The 15403-nt window shown below is 44.7% G+C and overlaps 1 protein-coding gene across 3 annotated transcripts in view; it reads right to left on the reverse strand.

The window, feature by feature from the left end:
• FHOD1 (formin homology 2 domain containing 1) overlaps window positions 1-15403 on the reverse strand; it is a 124563-nt gene that overhangs the window by 36108 nt on the left and 73052 nt on the right. For all 3 annotated transcript variants that reach the window (XM_075576636.1, XM_075576634.1, XM_075576635.1), the window contains exons 6-11: window positions 13469-13563; window positions 12400-12511; window positions 11161-11255; window positions 9366-9509; window positions 4969-5333; window positions 2743-2853 (exon numbers count right to left, since the gene is read on the reverse strand). In XM_075576636.1, the coding sequence (XP_075432751.1) occupies window positions 2743-2853; window positions 4969-5333; window positions 9366-9509; window positions 11161-11255; window positions 12400-12511; window positions 13469-13563 (922 nt within the window). The remainder of the gene's footprint in view (window positions 1-2742; window positions 2854-4968; window positions 5334-9365; window positions 9510-11160; window positions 11256-12399; window positions 12512-13468; window positions 13564-15403) is intronic.

Consider the following 15403-nt stretch of genomic DNA (forward strand, 5'->3'; position numbering starts at 1 on the left):
TAGGGGTCTTTGCACACCGACACCCCATCATTTTCTGTAGTAGTGGAAATCGCCTCCTTCCATGCAACCAGGTACGCACTATAGGATAATGTGCTTCCACAACAGTGCAGAGGCCAACTCAAGCATCTCTTCCGGAACCCAAGGCCTCGTCCAGGGTGGGAGCGCGCTCGCTTGCGCTCCAGCGCCGTGACGTCAGGTGCTGGGCGATTCCTGGCCAGCTAGTTGCGCGTGTGGGTGGGCGTGCCCATAATGTCACGTGAGCGGTTCGCCCTCGTTGGCTGAACTGCGCAGGTGACCAGGGCAAGTGCTACAAATAAAAAAAAAATATTTGTCTCGCCAAGCACCGCACCTCTGTACACAGCATGGACCCAACAATATACCGTATTGGCCCGAATATACTGCTGTTTTTTTCCTAAAAAAGTCCTTCTGAAAACTGTCCTCGTATTATATGCGCAGCCTAACAACTTTTATTTTTTATGTAGAACTCCTTCAAAACGTTAGGGTCGTATTATGTGCGAGGCCGGACATTATTCGGGGCCAATCCGCTACTTTCATTGATTTGGATCGCGCACCCGTGAGCAAGCTCTCAGCCTGGACGCGGCCTAAGAATCGCAGTAATGCAGCGGGTCACAGTGGGACGGTACTGCTATTTTTCCGAGGTAAAAAAAACATGGACGGTTCTAGATTTATCAAACATTGTAATAAAAGGGCAGGAATAATGACCTTACTGCTGTCCCCCTTCATTTTAAAAGCAAAACATTAAAAACACACGATTCCTTTCTGTTTGAAGAGAAACAGAACAAAAAAACCTTCTTAAAATGAGGCCAGAGAACGTTTGCGCCCATACACTCTGGCATTGTAATGCTTTGCGGGCCTCTCTGGAAGGTTTTTTTTGGGTTTTCAGAATTTCTTCAGATAGTACAACTACTTTTTAAAGGTCCCAGAGCAGTAGTGGCCAACTCCAGTCTTCAAGGGCCACCAACGGGTCAGGTTTTCAGGCTATCCCTGCTTCAGCACAGGTGGCTTAATCAGTGGCACAGTCTTCGACAGAGCTAGATTCAGCCACCTGTGCTGAAGCACGCTCTTCAACTGAGCCACCTGTGCTGAAGCATAGATATCCTGAAAACCTGACCTGTTGGTGGCCCTTGAAGACTGGAGTTGGCCGGTCCTGATCTAGAGATTAATTTGTTGCAATTCAGTTCCCCAAAAGCAGAACCTCTCACTCGCCCCTCTAGCTGAAATAATCCAAGTAAAGTAGATGCCAAAATGCTGCTATATTTTGAGTTTAATAATAATAAAAACATTTTAAATTGTCTGCCTCCTTTATTCTATTCTTGTCTCCTTAATGCTGGACACACTGCAGCGCATAATTACTAAGCAGGGCTACGGCATAAGAATAGGCTGCAGAGCGTCTTATGGAATAGCCCCGTAAACATGCCCCATTATATCCACCAGCGCTTCGGAAAAGAGGGATTTCCGATGTAGCCGTCGCTCTGCGTGACGCACTAATCCCTTGTTCTGACATCTCCTACATTTCCAGAGGGCAACCTTCAAAACAGGGAGATTTCTGGGCCAAAAAATGGCATTTTAATAGAAAAGCGCTGATTGTGGTGATTAGTTCATTTCATCAGTAAGACTCCACTTGGCTCGGCGTCTTCTAAACATCAGTGGGACTGCGTCCAAAATCAGCGAGGCTCCGAAAATCAGCCCAAGCCGTCGGGTCTGCATGACACACACACACACAGACACACAGACACACAGACACACAGACACACAGACACACAGACACACAGACAGACAGACAGACAGACAGACAGACAGACAGACAGACAGACAGACAGACAGACAGACAGACAGACAGACAGACAGACAGACAGACAGACAGACAGACAGACAGACAGACAGACAGACAGACAGACAGACAGACAGACAGACAGACAGACAGACAGACACAGACACAGACACAGACACAGACACAGACACAGACACAGACACAGACACAGACACACACACACACACACACACACACACACACACACACACACACACACACACACACACACACACACACACACACACACACACACACACGTCAATCAGAAATAAGCACTCACCTTCAGAACCAGAAACATGTCTGTGATTGCAAGGCCCACAAATAACGTCCCAGGAGGGCAGATATCTTAAATGAAGGCCCATGGGAAGCCAAACTCCCGTCATTGCTATGGTAACCTCTGTTGTGAGCAGCGTTTGACAAAGGGTTTCTACTCCCATCCCCCCCTCTGTCCACTCAGGAGAGGGGCAGCTGCATCAGTGAAAGGGATAATCAGAGGTGGGCCCAGCCAATCAGGAGCCCTACATATGTTATGGTTTCACAAACCTTGTCCACCCCTAACCCTTTCAATGCTGGCAAACTATTTGGAAGCAATGACTTGCCTCCCCAGCATTCAATGCGAATTGGGGTACTAGTAGTACTAGAGGCCAAGTACTCCTGGCGCAGTCTTTGAAGTGGGATCATTTGAGCGACGGCGCCTTGTGACCTGAGAAAGTGACCCTAAAATATTAGATTGTAAACTCGATGGTGCAGAGATGATGTAAAACCAGCTAGATTAGTATTCTTTGAGGCTCTGGACGTCTAAATGTCAGAGAATTGCCCACGATCCGATTTAAAAATTGCTTTACAATCAAAATAATCCACAAAGATGCAATGAGAACTGCAAAAAAAAAAACCTCCAAAAAACTTACTTAAATATGCTCCTGTCTCCAATGGCAGCCATCTTATCCGCCTCAAGGGGAGATTTTGAAAGCGAGAAATTGGAGGTAGCGCTGTAACTGCTGACGTTTTCAATACTGGGCCTGCAAACGGTCAAAACGGACACATATGAATAATCCTCCAGTTAGGTGACCGCCGCTTTGCAGCTGAACTCTAAGCACTGTAACTTTAGAGTTATTGTATTCTTTACTCTTCATTGTATTGAAATCCGTGTATGTCCTGCATATACCCCCGATGTGTCCCTGTGCTTTTCACAGTTGCACTTTCTTATCTTTAAAAAGTCTACGGGGCTTATTCTGCGAGCTCCATTAGCGCTTTACCGTGCGTTCTGCCTTCCATGGGGGCTTTCCGTGCGCTCAGAACGCACGGCTCAGCGCTAACGGAGTTTACAGAATAAGCCCCTATGATGGAATTGGGTACTAGTACAGATTGAACATAGGAGTAATCACTCCTATATTGTGTAGGGTGAGGCAGTATCTCAAAAGGGGAAATAAGTGTGTTCCTCTCAGATTGTGGAGTTAAAATAATTTAAATAAATATATATGGCCTTTCCAGGATATATTTATCAGACAGCCAATAGCGCTCTTCAGTGCTCTTACATATTTTTGTCTGGCTGTTTCATGTTCCTGATATCTAGACTGATACCAACTATTTGAGCTCACACAGCCAGTGATGTGCGCTAGGTATTCACTCAGATTCAGTATGAAACTAGGCTGCTACACATTGGGTATTAGCCAATACTCCCAGTTAGGAGACACACTATCCGACTGTTGGGGTTCCTTTTTACATTTTAAGAAACACTCGCACTCACTCATTTGGAGTACAGGTGAATATAGTATTCAACCTCTAAATCAGTGTCCGTGTTTGTTTTTATTTTATGGCACACGAGGTACAGCGATATATTAAAAGTTATGTTTTATTGATTACAACCATTTCGTTAATTATACTCATTCCTTGTAGGAGTGCAGCATATATAGGATTTCTCTGTGTGTGCGGCTCCACACACACCCCATATGTTTGAAAACATCTCCCATGTAGCACCCGCACCCACATTTATCTAAATTGGGTGAGCAGTGACTGTTGGGCCTTTTTAGTGGGACTGTACCTTTAAATTGTATGTTCTATAAGGGGCGGGGGGGGAGGGGTCGTGGGCAGTAGAAATGGGAGATTCAGTGTAATTATACAGTACAAGGAGGAAAGGGAATGAAATCCCCAACTACAAGAGGTGTGTGTGTGTGTGTGTGTGTGTGTGTGTGTGTGTGTGTGTGTGTGTGTGTGTGTGTGTGTGTGTGTGTGTGTGTGTGTGTGTGTGTGTGTGTGGTTAAGGCACTGCCCTCTTAAGAACGATACCTTGGTTAGGGAGCGAGTGCTACTTCTGACTTTTGCCAAGTCACAGTGTCCTCACATACTAAATAGACCATAACATGTGGCAAAAGAATGACTGGGCACATACTGTTCTATTGTATGGAGCCGCACTCCTCAGGCAGAGGCTCAGTGAGTAAAGGCACGGGCTCTGAAAACAATGACACGGACTGTCAGCTCCTTGTGAACTGGAGTAAGTCACTTCATCACCCTGTGCCCCGGGCACCAAAATTAGACTGTAAGCTCTGCGGGACAGAGACTCACTGTGCAACATTCTATGTACAGCACTTTGTGCACTATTAGAGTTACACAAGAAAGAAAAAGGACAATCTGAAGCTGCCAGGAAAGTCTGCAGCATGCATTAGGGGCTTCGCTCTGACACCCCACCTATTAAGTATTGTATTGTCCCAAGCAGCAGGATGGGCCGTTTTGGGACGAAGATAGAGATTCCCCACATAGAGGAGGGGGGGGGGGGTGTTTGGGGGGGGGGAGATTTTGCATAAAGACTGTCCGACCGTCCTCTCTGGACGATATAGAATTACCTACACAAGGATTATAGAAATTAACCACAGATACGGACCTTATTTGCCACTTTACGTCCTACTTAATCTACCCTTGTAAACCCTACTTGATACATTTCCTTTTCGCTCTCCTGCATCAATACCATTTCCAATTATACTGGAAGACGGTTCCATGCATCCACGCCCCCTTCAGAAAGAAGATGACTTCTTCACATATCACACCCCCCCCCCCCTACATCCTGTTTCTTTCAGAGCATCTTCACTTCATGCAGTCAATAGGCTACATATATTTCTTGGCTATAGATTTGTACTTACTGTTCTGCTGGCTCGTGTACACCTGGGGCACGAAGATCCGCACTTACGACCTCCGCAGATACAGGTGAGAGCATCGGCCGAGGTTCCTCTATGGCGGGTGGCTTCACTGGGGTTGGTGGCCCGATGGAAAACCCTGGCACCTGCAGAGTGGATCCCTTGAGGGTTGGGGTCAGAGGGCGGCCGTTTTCACATGCGGGCTGTGTTGGTGAAGGCGGGGAGTTTATTTTCGACCACATTTCGGCGCTGTTTCCCAATGAGCGCCTCGTGCGCCGGTTCTCTTCAGTCCCTAGGGAGAGCTTCCTGCGGTCCTTGCGGGCGCTATTACTCACTTCCTCGCTCTCTTCATCCTCGTGTTTTAAAGCGCTCTGCGATATGTAAAGGAAAACGTAGACTCCATTAGTAAGTTCAAGAGATCCAGGTCCATACAGTATTTACTTAGCTACAAAACACCATCTGGTGCTAGGAGACACCTTATGGCCTATTTACTTGAATGAGCGGTAAGGTGTCTTCAGGTACGGAAATGTGTCACTCTTGGGGCCTAGCACCGCTTCGTAAATACGTGTCCACAGTGCATGAGCATATTTACAAAGGTGCAGTCTCGCACAGGACCACGGCAAACCAGAGGCCTTGACCAGCTTATTGCTCGATGATATTTAAACCACTTAGCTGCCATGGTAGCCTGGTCCATCTTACCGCATGCTACGCACACTCCCTCTCTTAACCCTTTGAGTGCCGGAGGGGGCCCGCGGCACACAAAAACCATGTGGTCAATGCTCCGAAGGGGTCACAAGAACGCAGAACGCGACCTCCCCTACAAAAATTAGCAATTAGATTATCACGCAGGTACCACGTCAGAGCTATGTCCGTTGGCACCCAAAGGGTTAAAGCAGAAACCCCGCCCCTTTTTTGTTAAAGTCTGAAGCGCTTATTCCCACGATCTGTTATTTGTATTATTCGCTATTTATATGATTGTCACGTGTATTACTGCTATGAAGCGCTACGTTCATTAATGTCACTAAATAAATAAATATATATACACACTTTTTTTGGTGCCTGTTTTGACATACACCAGAAAAAGCCCATTAAGGCTGCGGGGTTGTGAATAGAAAGCTGCAACGTAATTTCCCTAATAACATCACGGCTACTGTATTGGCCGCGGGAGCCTTGAACCCCGCAGCCATTTCTGGATCTTCCAGTTTGCCCGCTGAACGCCATGGCTCGCCAATCCAGGACTGGAGGCCGACCAATCAGCTCTGGGGTCAGAAAAGAAAAATGTGGGCAGGATTGCTCCTTTATATACTGAGATCTGTGCACGAACCCTGTCCGTCCATCAGTGGGATAGAGAAAAGAAGATGAGCAATAATTCCCATTGTGATTGAACCCACTAAACCCATCAATTCAATAAGCTCACTTTTGTCCTTAGTGCAGTGGTCGAAGGTACACAGTACCGAGATATATAGATATATTCCAAAGCCACTTTGATCACTGCCTCCTTAACCCCCTTGGAGGTGCCTGTAGTGTAAGATGCAGCCTTAAAGCAGCAACCGCTGCACAGACCTTCAAGAATTTGAACCCGTAAGTTATCGAAAAAAGTTAATAGAATCAGAGCAGGATGTAATTTCTCTTCAGAAGGACTTGGAGAGACTGGAAACGTGGGCAGGTAAATGGCAAATGAGGTTTAATACAGATAAATGTAAGGTTATGCATTTGGGATGCAAGAATAAAAAGGCAACTTACAAATTAAATGGAGATATATTGGGGGAATCCTTGATGGAGAAGGATTTAGGAGTGCTTGTAGACAGCAGGCTTAGCAATAGTGCCCAATGTCATGCAGTAGCTGCAAAGGCAAACAAGATCTTATCTTGCATCAAACGGGCAATGGATGGAAGGGAAGTAAACATAATTATGCCCCCTTACAAAGCATTAGTAAGACCACACCTTGAATATGGAGTACAATTTTGGGCACCAATCCTAAGAAAAGACATTATGGAACTAGAGAGAGTGCAGAGAAAGGGGATGGACATTCTAACTTATGAGGAGAGGCTAGCTAAATTAGATTTATTTACATTAGAAAAGAGGCGTCTAAGAGGGGATATGATAACTATATACAAATATATTCAGGGACAATACACAGAGCTTTCAAAAGAACTATTCATCCCACGGGCAGTACAAAGGACTCGGGGCCATCCCTTAAGGTTGGAGGAAAGGAAATTTCACCAGCAACAAAGGAAAGGTTTCTTTACAGTAAGGGCAGTTAAAATGTGGAATTCATTACACATGGAGACTGTTATGGCAGATACAATAGATATGTTCAAAAAAAGGTTGGACATCTTTTTAGATGGGAAAGGTATACAGGGATATCCCAAATAAGTATACATGGGAAGGATGTTGCTGAGACAGGGATATGCTGACAACCTGACCTGTTGGTGGCCCTTGAAGACTGGAGATGGCCGCCCCTGGAGTAAAGTCACTACGCAGTTCCCCTGCACTGTATTATCACTCCTCTGCTTCTACTTTAAAGTACTGCTTATAAATGGCAGCAGACATCGAACGATAGAGGTTATCTCACGTCTCCGCTCCCTGGATGATAAGCTGGAGGTTGTACTCCAGCCCTGCTTCCCCATCTGGTTCTTGCTTGTAAGCAATACCAGAGGGGATATCATTCAATGTCTTTGTGGACATGCAAAGCAGCACGCTGCATACACCCCACGCAGGGGGCGGCTCAGTTTACACACTGGGAAAGTCCTTTTAGGTGTCAGATGCCACTGTGCTGGCTCCATCTCTGCAACCTGAGCTGAGATCCGCTTGTACATGTGTTTACATGTAATTAGGAACACAACAGTTAGCCTGGCTGCTGCTGCAAGGCCAAAGATCGCATGATTTCTAATTAAGAAATCTCCATTTCTACTTCACCTTCAGGAAGCAGCAACCGTGCTAGTAATGGGGCCGCTCAGGAGAAAAGTCAAGTGACAGTAGCATGTCTAATAAGTTAAAATGTAGCCGGTGGATAAGTATTTAAAAACATTTAAAATGTTAAAAGGTTTCAATGGCTTTAACCATCTGTATCTAAAGTCTTATTGCAACAATGTTTGACAGTCATCCAAGTGGTTAGCCAAGTCCTGTTCCACTGTGTGTGTCTAATGGACCCTGCTTGCTTGATTCATCGCTCCGCCTTTGGAGTTTTAAAAGAGAGATCATTACTTTTCAGATAAACACAAGTAGCGAATGTGATTGAATCCAGTGTTCATTCAGATAAGCAATAAGGGAAACTGTTACTTTAACCTTTTGAGTGCCAGGGCCCCATATGGCACAGAAGCGGTCACGTGATAAATCAGGTCTGTAGTATAAGATAATAGGGACTGTTTTGTTCTGTTTTTATTCAAGTCTTAATGCCATTTTTTAATGAGCTTTAAAGCAACCTTTGATTTCTCTAGAAGATTTTAGCACACCTCTCAACCAGTGCAAGATATTTGCAACACTTTCCTGGTTAGGATAATTTGTTGCAAATGTTCTCAGCAGTTTGAGCTGTAAACTGTAACATTAGATGTTGCCTTTGTAATATAGGGATACATTGTAGCTGCTGAGTTACACTGACTGAAGCAGCCATTATGTTAGGCACACAATCCGGATTTCTACAGATTTATAACAGGCGCACCAAACGATTGCTAGCGTAGGTAAGAATGTAGCATTATACATTGTCACATCTTTTACATATACAAAGAAAACATGTTTAAAAAAAAAGGGGGGGGGAGTAGTATTTCTGCTTTAAAAACGTGATTAATCTATACAAGGATGCCAATTACCCTACTAAGTTGTTTAAAAAAAAAACAATAACAGTTTTTTGATCCGCCAAATTAAACTTCCCCCATCATACAGAAACTGGGGAGGGGGAGTCTGCAAAGAGGTTAAATGTGTGTTTTTCAAGTTAAAACACAATTTGAAGAAAATATAAATGCTGCCTTAACTTTTTCATTTGTGGTATCTAAATAATTGAAACTTTTGCATAAAGGAGATGTAACTGCATTTAGGAAAAAGCCCAGAATACACATCGTCCAGATAAAAGGGCACATGTGGGTTTAGCTACATAATTAGCCCGTCTTGTAACAGTCTGCATCTTAGGAAAGTATAACATATGCATTAAAATGAAGCAAAAAAAAGATTAATGGCTTGTAAGATAAATAGAAATTATAAAAGCATTTTTAGCAGGTTTGTAAGAGCGAAAACGTCTGTAAGAAAATCCATTAAAACGGGTGCCTTTAAATACACATCTTGGTTTAAGACCGAAAGTGGCACCCTTTTATACAATAGCTCAGGATATTGCTCAGCTGTTCTGGCTCTTCTTGCAGTGAAGGCGTTCAGAACAAAGCATGAGACTTCCAACAGGAAGGCCGGCTGACCTCGTACGCGGCAAGCCTCTGCTTTAAGTCTGGGTCGGTTCCCTTGTTGTTCATATGGCGCTGAATGATCTTCTCCATCCCCTGCTGCTCCAGACAGTCCGTGACGTCATAGAACGTGTCCTGGTCAGGAAGCGCCACCAGCGTCTGAACAAACAAACAATACGCATGTGAGCTCCGGTTAAAGCCCGAGTCCCACTGACCGCTTCAGTTCATAGGTCTGGAGAGAAGAGAATGTTCCTGCCCAGTGAAAAGGAACACGGTGATATTTATGTTAAGTTTCTCTTCCCAATTCTAGCACCAATGTGCTACTCTCTACATAGAAAAACTAACACGAAGCAGCAATTAACTATAACTGCAATGATTGCACACACACACACACACACACACACACACACACACACACACAATGACAGAAGCAGGGAGAGGGGGATGGAGGAGCTCTCAGTGACAGCAGAAGTCTACCTGTCACGGTCCACACAAGCTCTGTGCAGGTCAGGTATCCTAATATAAGGTTACATGGTGCAGAGGGTGAAATGTGACAGTGTCAGCACATGCTCTTGTCCAAACTACAATGCCGATATTGTGCAATGTCGGTTTTTGCTGCCCTCTAACCCCCAAAGTAGTAGAGTCATGGTCCTCATAGTGTAGACCAGACACAATACCCATGGGCATGTCTTCCTCACGGCCTCAAATGTGCTTCATTTACCTATGGTCACGTCATACAGTGGTTAAGACAAAGGGGTGAATGAAGTAGGTTTGGGGGCCTGTGGAAGACAGACCAGTGGAGATACATCGACAGTCTTTGCAAGCCTGATATCTTTAGGTGCGGGGAGTCCGAAATGTGCTACTTTCATTTTCTGTATTGGGACATGTTTGCAGCATCAATCCCGCAACTGGAACCTGTGGGTCCCCCCAAAGCAGACCCCTGTTTTCAGCTTCTCTGACCTCTGCTTCCCTCCATACTTACCAGCGAAGTTAACGGCATTATTTCCTGGTTTGACATGGGGATTTCAATAGCCCGCCCAATAGGAAGCCGCACAACAGATGACATAATGGCTTCCTATTGGCTGCGATATTTGAACAGCCATTGTATTTTCCCCTGGAGGCGCAGAAACACTGGTACCTTCACCTCTAAGTATCTCAAGGAACCTGGGGGGGTCAACTGAGCTGAAAATAACATATTAATAACTGAAGAGAAACCCCCTGGATCCAACCCTATAAAAAATAAAAAGTAGCAGGCGCGTCCGCTTCTTTAATATAGACCTGCTTTACAGATCTAAACTCCCTCGCTGTCAGAGGGGTGAGAGAGAGAAGGGGTTACAAGCCTGAAAAACACACAGGCAACTTCACCTGCGTTTGTTTCTTTGTTTCTCATGTGGCTTCTGTACCATTAGAATCATCATTAGCCAGGGTTCTATACTGCCCTAGCTTCCTCCATCCAGCACCGCATTATAACTCCATACAACAGCCAAACGAGCGCCAGCGTTTGCCTTTTTTCTTAACCTTCATTCAAAAACGTGGGAGGCGCTTTTAGTTGAAAATATTTCATGCACCAACATATTGCATGAAGAGGCCGGGTGAGAGCAGTTTTGTGTGTCAACAAGTTTAACGGTCGGTGCCACATAAAATCAAAGCGACCCGATAACCGCAATCCCCCAGAAGTTAAAGGTGAGTGCTGGGGGGGGTCCCATCCCCCGTAGGGAAACCAAACTGGCATGAGCCTTGCCCATGAAGATCAAATAACCAGTCCAAAGCCAAGCTACAGTACAGGACGAGATCTGCCCTGCCTGCTTACCTTGTTAATGAGAGTCATGGCAAAAACGAGCAGCTCAGAGTCAGCCCCGGTTTTCTCCCCTAGGATATCAATTAAATTTGACCACGGGCTGGTACCTGGACAAAAGACAGAAAACAGCAATATGTAGCACTCAAGCATCACCAGTGGAGAACTTTAAAGGGCCAGTCCCTCCTAGAACCAGTGTGTACTCAATCATCTGGGTGAGTGATGATTGTTTTTTTATAACTAAAATGTGACACCAATAAATATTTTTAAATCATTTTTTTCAATATCACTTTATAAACATGTCAAGCGGACACTTGGGAGGAGATTGATACCTCGGGCTACTCTCTCCCTTCTGTCTATAACCAGAGATTGTACAGCCAGAGCCCCCTCTCTCCCACTTCCCTTATCTTAATCGGCTCTCGGATAAGGACAGGATGGGCCAAGGGTAAATAAAACACTTGACTTGACAAACACTTAGAACCCACCCTAAGAATGCCATGTGTCATTTGTTTCCAGAGAAACAAAAGCCAAACATTTTGTTTACAAAAGGTTGTTTTTTTTTGCCAGCTATGTGGGAGTGCACCGTTGTAAGGCTGGACATCATGTAAGAACGGCTCTTTAGGAAAATAGGAGTATTTGCAATTTGTTTATACCACTTTTCCCCCCGTATATAGCACTGTAGAGTATGTAGTGTTGTACGCAGAATTATTCCGGGGCATGTTCTGTCCTGTTGAATTTCCAACAGGACACAAGTGATTTCAAGGTCACAAGGACACAAGTGATTTCAAGGTCACAAGGACACAAGTGATTTCAAGGTCACAAGGACACAAGTGATTTCAAGGTCACAAGGACACAAGTGATTTCAAGGTCACAAGGACACAAGTGATTTCAAGGTCACAAGGACACAAGGACACAAGTGATTTCAAGGTCACAAGGACACAAGTGATTTCAAGGTCACAAGGACACAAGTGATTTCAAGGTCACAAGGACACAAGTGATTTCAAGGTCACAAGGACACAAGTGATTTCAAGGTTACAAGGAGCTGAAACTTGCACCTTAACATTTCACCTACATTAGGCAATAACATTGCCACTGAAGTACCTTTTCCATGTGCTTTGAGACTGTACCTCTGAGTTTTTTCATATGCTATGAAGGTGCCAAGTGTAGCCAGATATTTGGAAACCCATCTACTGTAAGTGCACCAGAGCCCAAAAAGCTCAGGCTCATGAGGGTTAAGACAACGCTATCACTTACCCCGGTTGTTATCTACAGTGTTTACGGCCTTAATAAGGAGAGGAACATTCGATTCTGCGTATTCGACAAAGACAATCAGAAGCTTCAGAGCGGTTTTCACCACCAGTCGGTACTGCAGGAGAAAACAAGCTGCATAAGCATCACGGCCAAACAGGAAGGAAGATGTCAGGTGATATCTACAGCAATCGCTTGCAGAGAACCAAAGGGTCCACCAAGCAGAGTCTCAGAGCTGCAAAACTGGGCCAAAAACCAGACCAAAAAAAAGCTGCACCGGGGGGGAAATAAAATGCCATATTTTCATGGGATTCCTTTTCTCTGGTAATTCTGGTGCTGTTTATTTCCTCTCCATCATCTCTGCTGCAGAATTGCAGCCGGGAAACTTTGATAAATGATCCCCCTTATACCCCCCAAACCTGTTCAGCAACTGTACAATAGAAATACAGGGGAATTATGTTACAATTGTATTCTATTCACTTTAAATATAATACACATATACAGGTGTAGCCTAACTTGCCTTCCTCAGAAACGTCCTTGGACTTCTCCTTGGAAGTCAATGTAACAAAGGCTACACGTTCCAAAGCGGTCTCTCGCAGTTAGAGAATGCGGGTCACAGATTATGTTTCGGCATTGCCACACGATCCACTCTGGTGCCAGAAGGCACATCACGGCCGCTTCATATCACCTTAATCTATCTGCCCCATAACCCTCGAAACATTGCAGAAAAACCCTTAGCGTAAGAAAGGCCTCCTTCGTCTTGGCCTACAGAGCAGCAGTGGCGGGGCAACGTTTTGGCTCGCTTCTGGAGGGAGACGTTTCGAGATGTTCGAAGTGCACAGAGATACTCCACACCATTATACAATAAATAAATAAATAAATAAATAAAATCGGGGTGGATAAAAATGTGTCTCCTCCAAAAAAAAAGAAATACTCCTTTACGGACGCGATGGTGATCGCCAGAATAACGTCCTTATCAGAGTTTGAACAATTTGCAGGCAGCTTTGCGGTTTCTGAGCTCTCTGTATACGACACCTAATAAACTTGGGAGTTGGTTAACCCGCGGTAAGCTCACCGGGCTGCCGCAGAGCGTGTAGAGCCACTGCACCGTCTCGTTGTGACTGATCACGCCATTCATTCCATCCACAAACAGCATGATCTGACTCAGGGCTGCAAACAGGGAATACAAGATAGTTACTGGGGATAAACAGCAGTATATTGATTTTTGTTGTTGTTGTTGTATCCTTTATATTTATAACCGTTGACTGCATTATCCCTTCATGTACTACCCTTTACACCACACACCCTCCCTGTTCTCAAGTTTCACCCTCTGTGTGGGCATTTGTCATGGGTTTTTAATCCCTTTCCTGGGGACCATGCAATGCGTCTGAAAACAAAGGGGTTAAATTAAGGGGGTGTTTTTTTTTTATTATTTAGATAGGGGGTCTCCGGAGCTGAACCACATTTATTTCAGATCCGGGGATCCCCAAGTTGCCGAGAGATTTGACTCCGAAGGTGTCCTTGGTACCATGTTCTGCTGGGGGAAGGGGGAGGGGAGGGGGAAATGGTGCTTTAAAACTCCCATGGCACGCTGGCCAATAGCAACGCCATCTGTCATGACTATTAGCCCATGTGCTGCAGGAGATGTAAGAACTAGGAAGTACTGGCAGCACTTACAGGAACCAGGGGGTCCCCCGGAGCGGAAATAAACTTGGTTCTGGTCTTCCCACTTATTATATTAAAGGGGGAGGGTGGGGGGCATTCCAGATTGGAATGCTGCTTTATGCAGAATGGCAGCACAAACTATTGAGGGGAAACTGGCAACATATAAAGGTCCTCTACATTGTAACAGGCAAAACAAGCCACTTTAATTGATCAAACATAAAGCCACAACCCCCCCATGTTTGGAACGTATTATATACAGGCATACCCCACATTAACGTACGCAATGGGTCCGGGGGATGTATGTAAAGCGAAAATGTACTTAAAGGGAAGCACTACCTTTTTTCCCACATATTGATGCATGTACTGTACTGCAATTGTCCTACTGTATACGTGCATAACTGATGTAAATAACGCATTTGTAACAGGCTCTATAGTCTCCCTGCTTGCGCACAGCTTCGGTACAGGTAGGGAGCCGGTATTGCTGTTCAGGACGTGATGACAGGCGCATGCGTGAGCTGCCGTTTGCCTATTGGGCGATATATGTCCTTACTCGCGAGTGTACTTAAAGTGAGTGTCCTTAAAGCGGGGTATGCCTGTACATATTATTGTTTTTTCTACAATAAATCGTGTTCCCCGGAGCCGAGCTGTGCTATTTGTAGCCGATTCCCAGGATATTTACCTCGTATGTGCAGGTACAACACAAAAGTAAAATCAAAAATGGGTTCTACCAAATGGAAGCTGCCATGTCATGCTAAGATGGTCCGTGGCAGTGAGGTTTGGATGGCAGCCATATTGAATTCCCAAAAGGGACCAGAAACCCTGGCACATAAAAAAGGTCAATATCTCAGGAACCAGAGACTAAAAAAATAGTGCGGGTCTGCTCAGGAGTTCCAATTCAGTATTAAAAATATAAATACATGGAATTGTGCTTTAAGTTGAAATGTGGCTGTGCTGTGGGATACAGAGAACCATTACTGTTCTATAGTGCTAATAAAAGTACAACAACTTTTTTTATATGTACAAAGTTACAATATCACTTGGTTTTTAAAGAATAGTTTTTATTTTTATTTTCGCACGGCAGGTAATAGTGTGAAGATGGAGGTGAACAGATTCAGGGAAAATTGCACAAAGTATTTTTGCAATAAAAAGTTGCATGGGTTCTCATACCATAGTGTGAACTAACAGAGTGTATATATTTTTTTTTTGTAGATCTGTAGGGGAAAAAAGCAGGTTTCATGAGTGATCTTCTGCCAGTGATCTGCTGAAGCAAATTGCTTGAAATGTTGATGTGTTTGGGGGATTACGTGCATTAAGTAGAAATAGCCGTGTTAGTCCAGTTGCGATA

Source organism: Ascaphus truei, chromosome 19, assembly GCF_040206685.1.
Source record: "Ascaphus truei isolate aAscTru1 chromosome 19, aAscTru1.hap1, whole genome shotgun sequence".
NCBI lineage: Eukaryota > Metazoa > Chordata > Amphibia > Anura > Ascaphidae > Ascaphus > Ascaphus truei.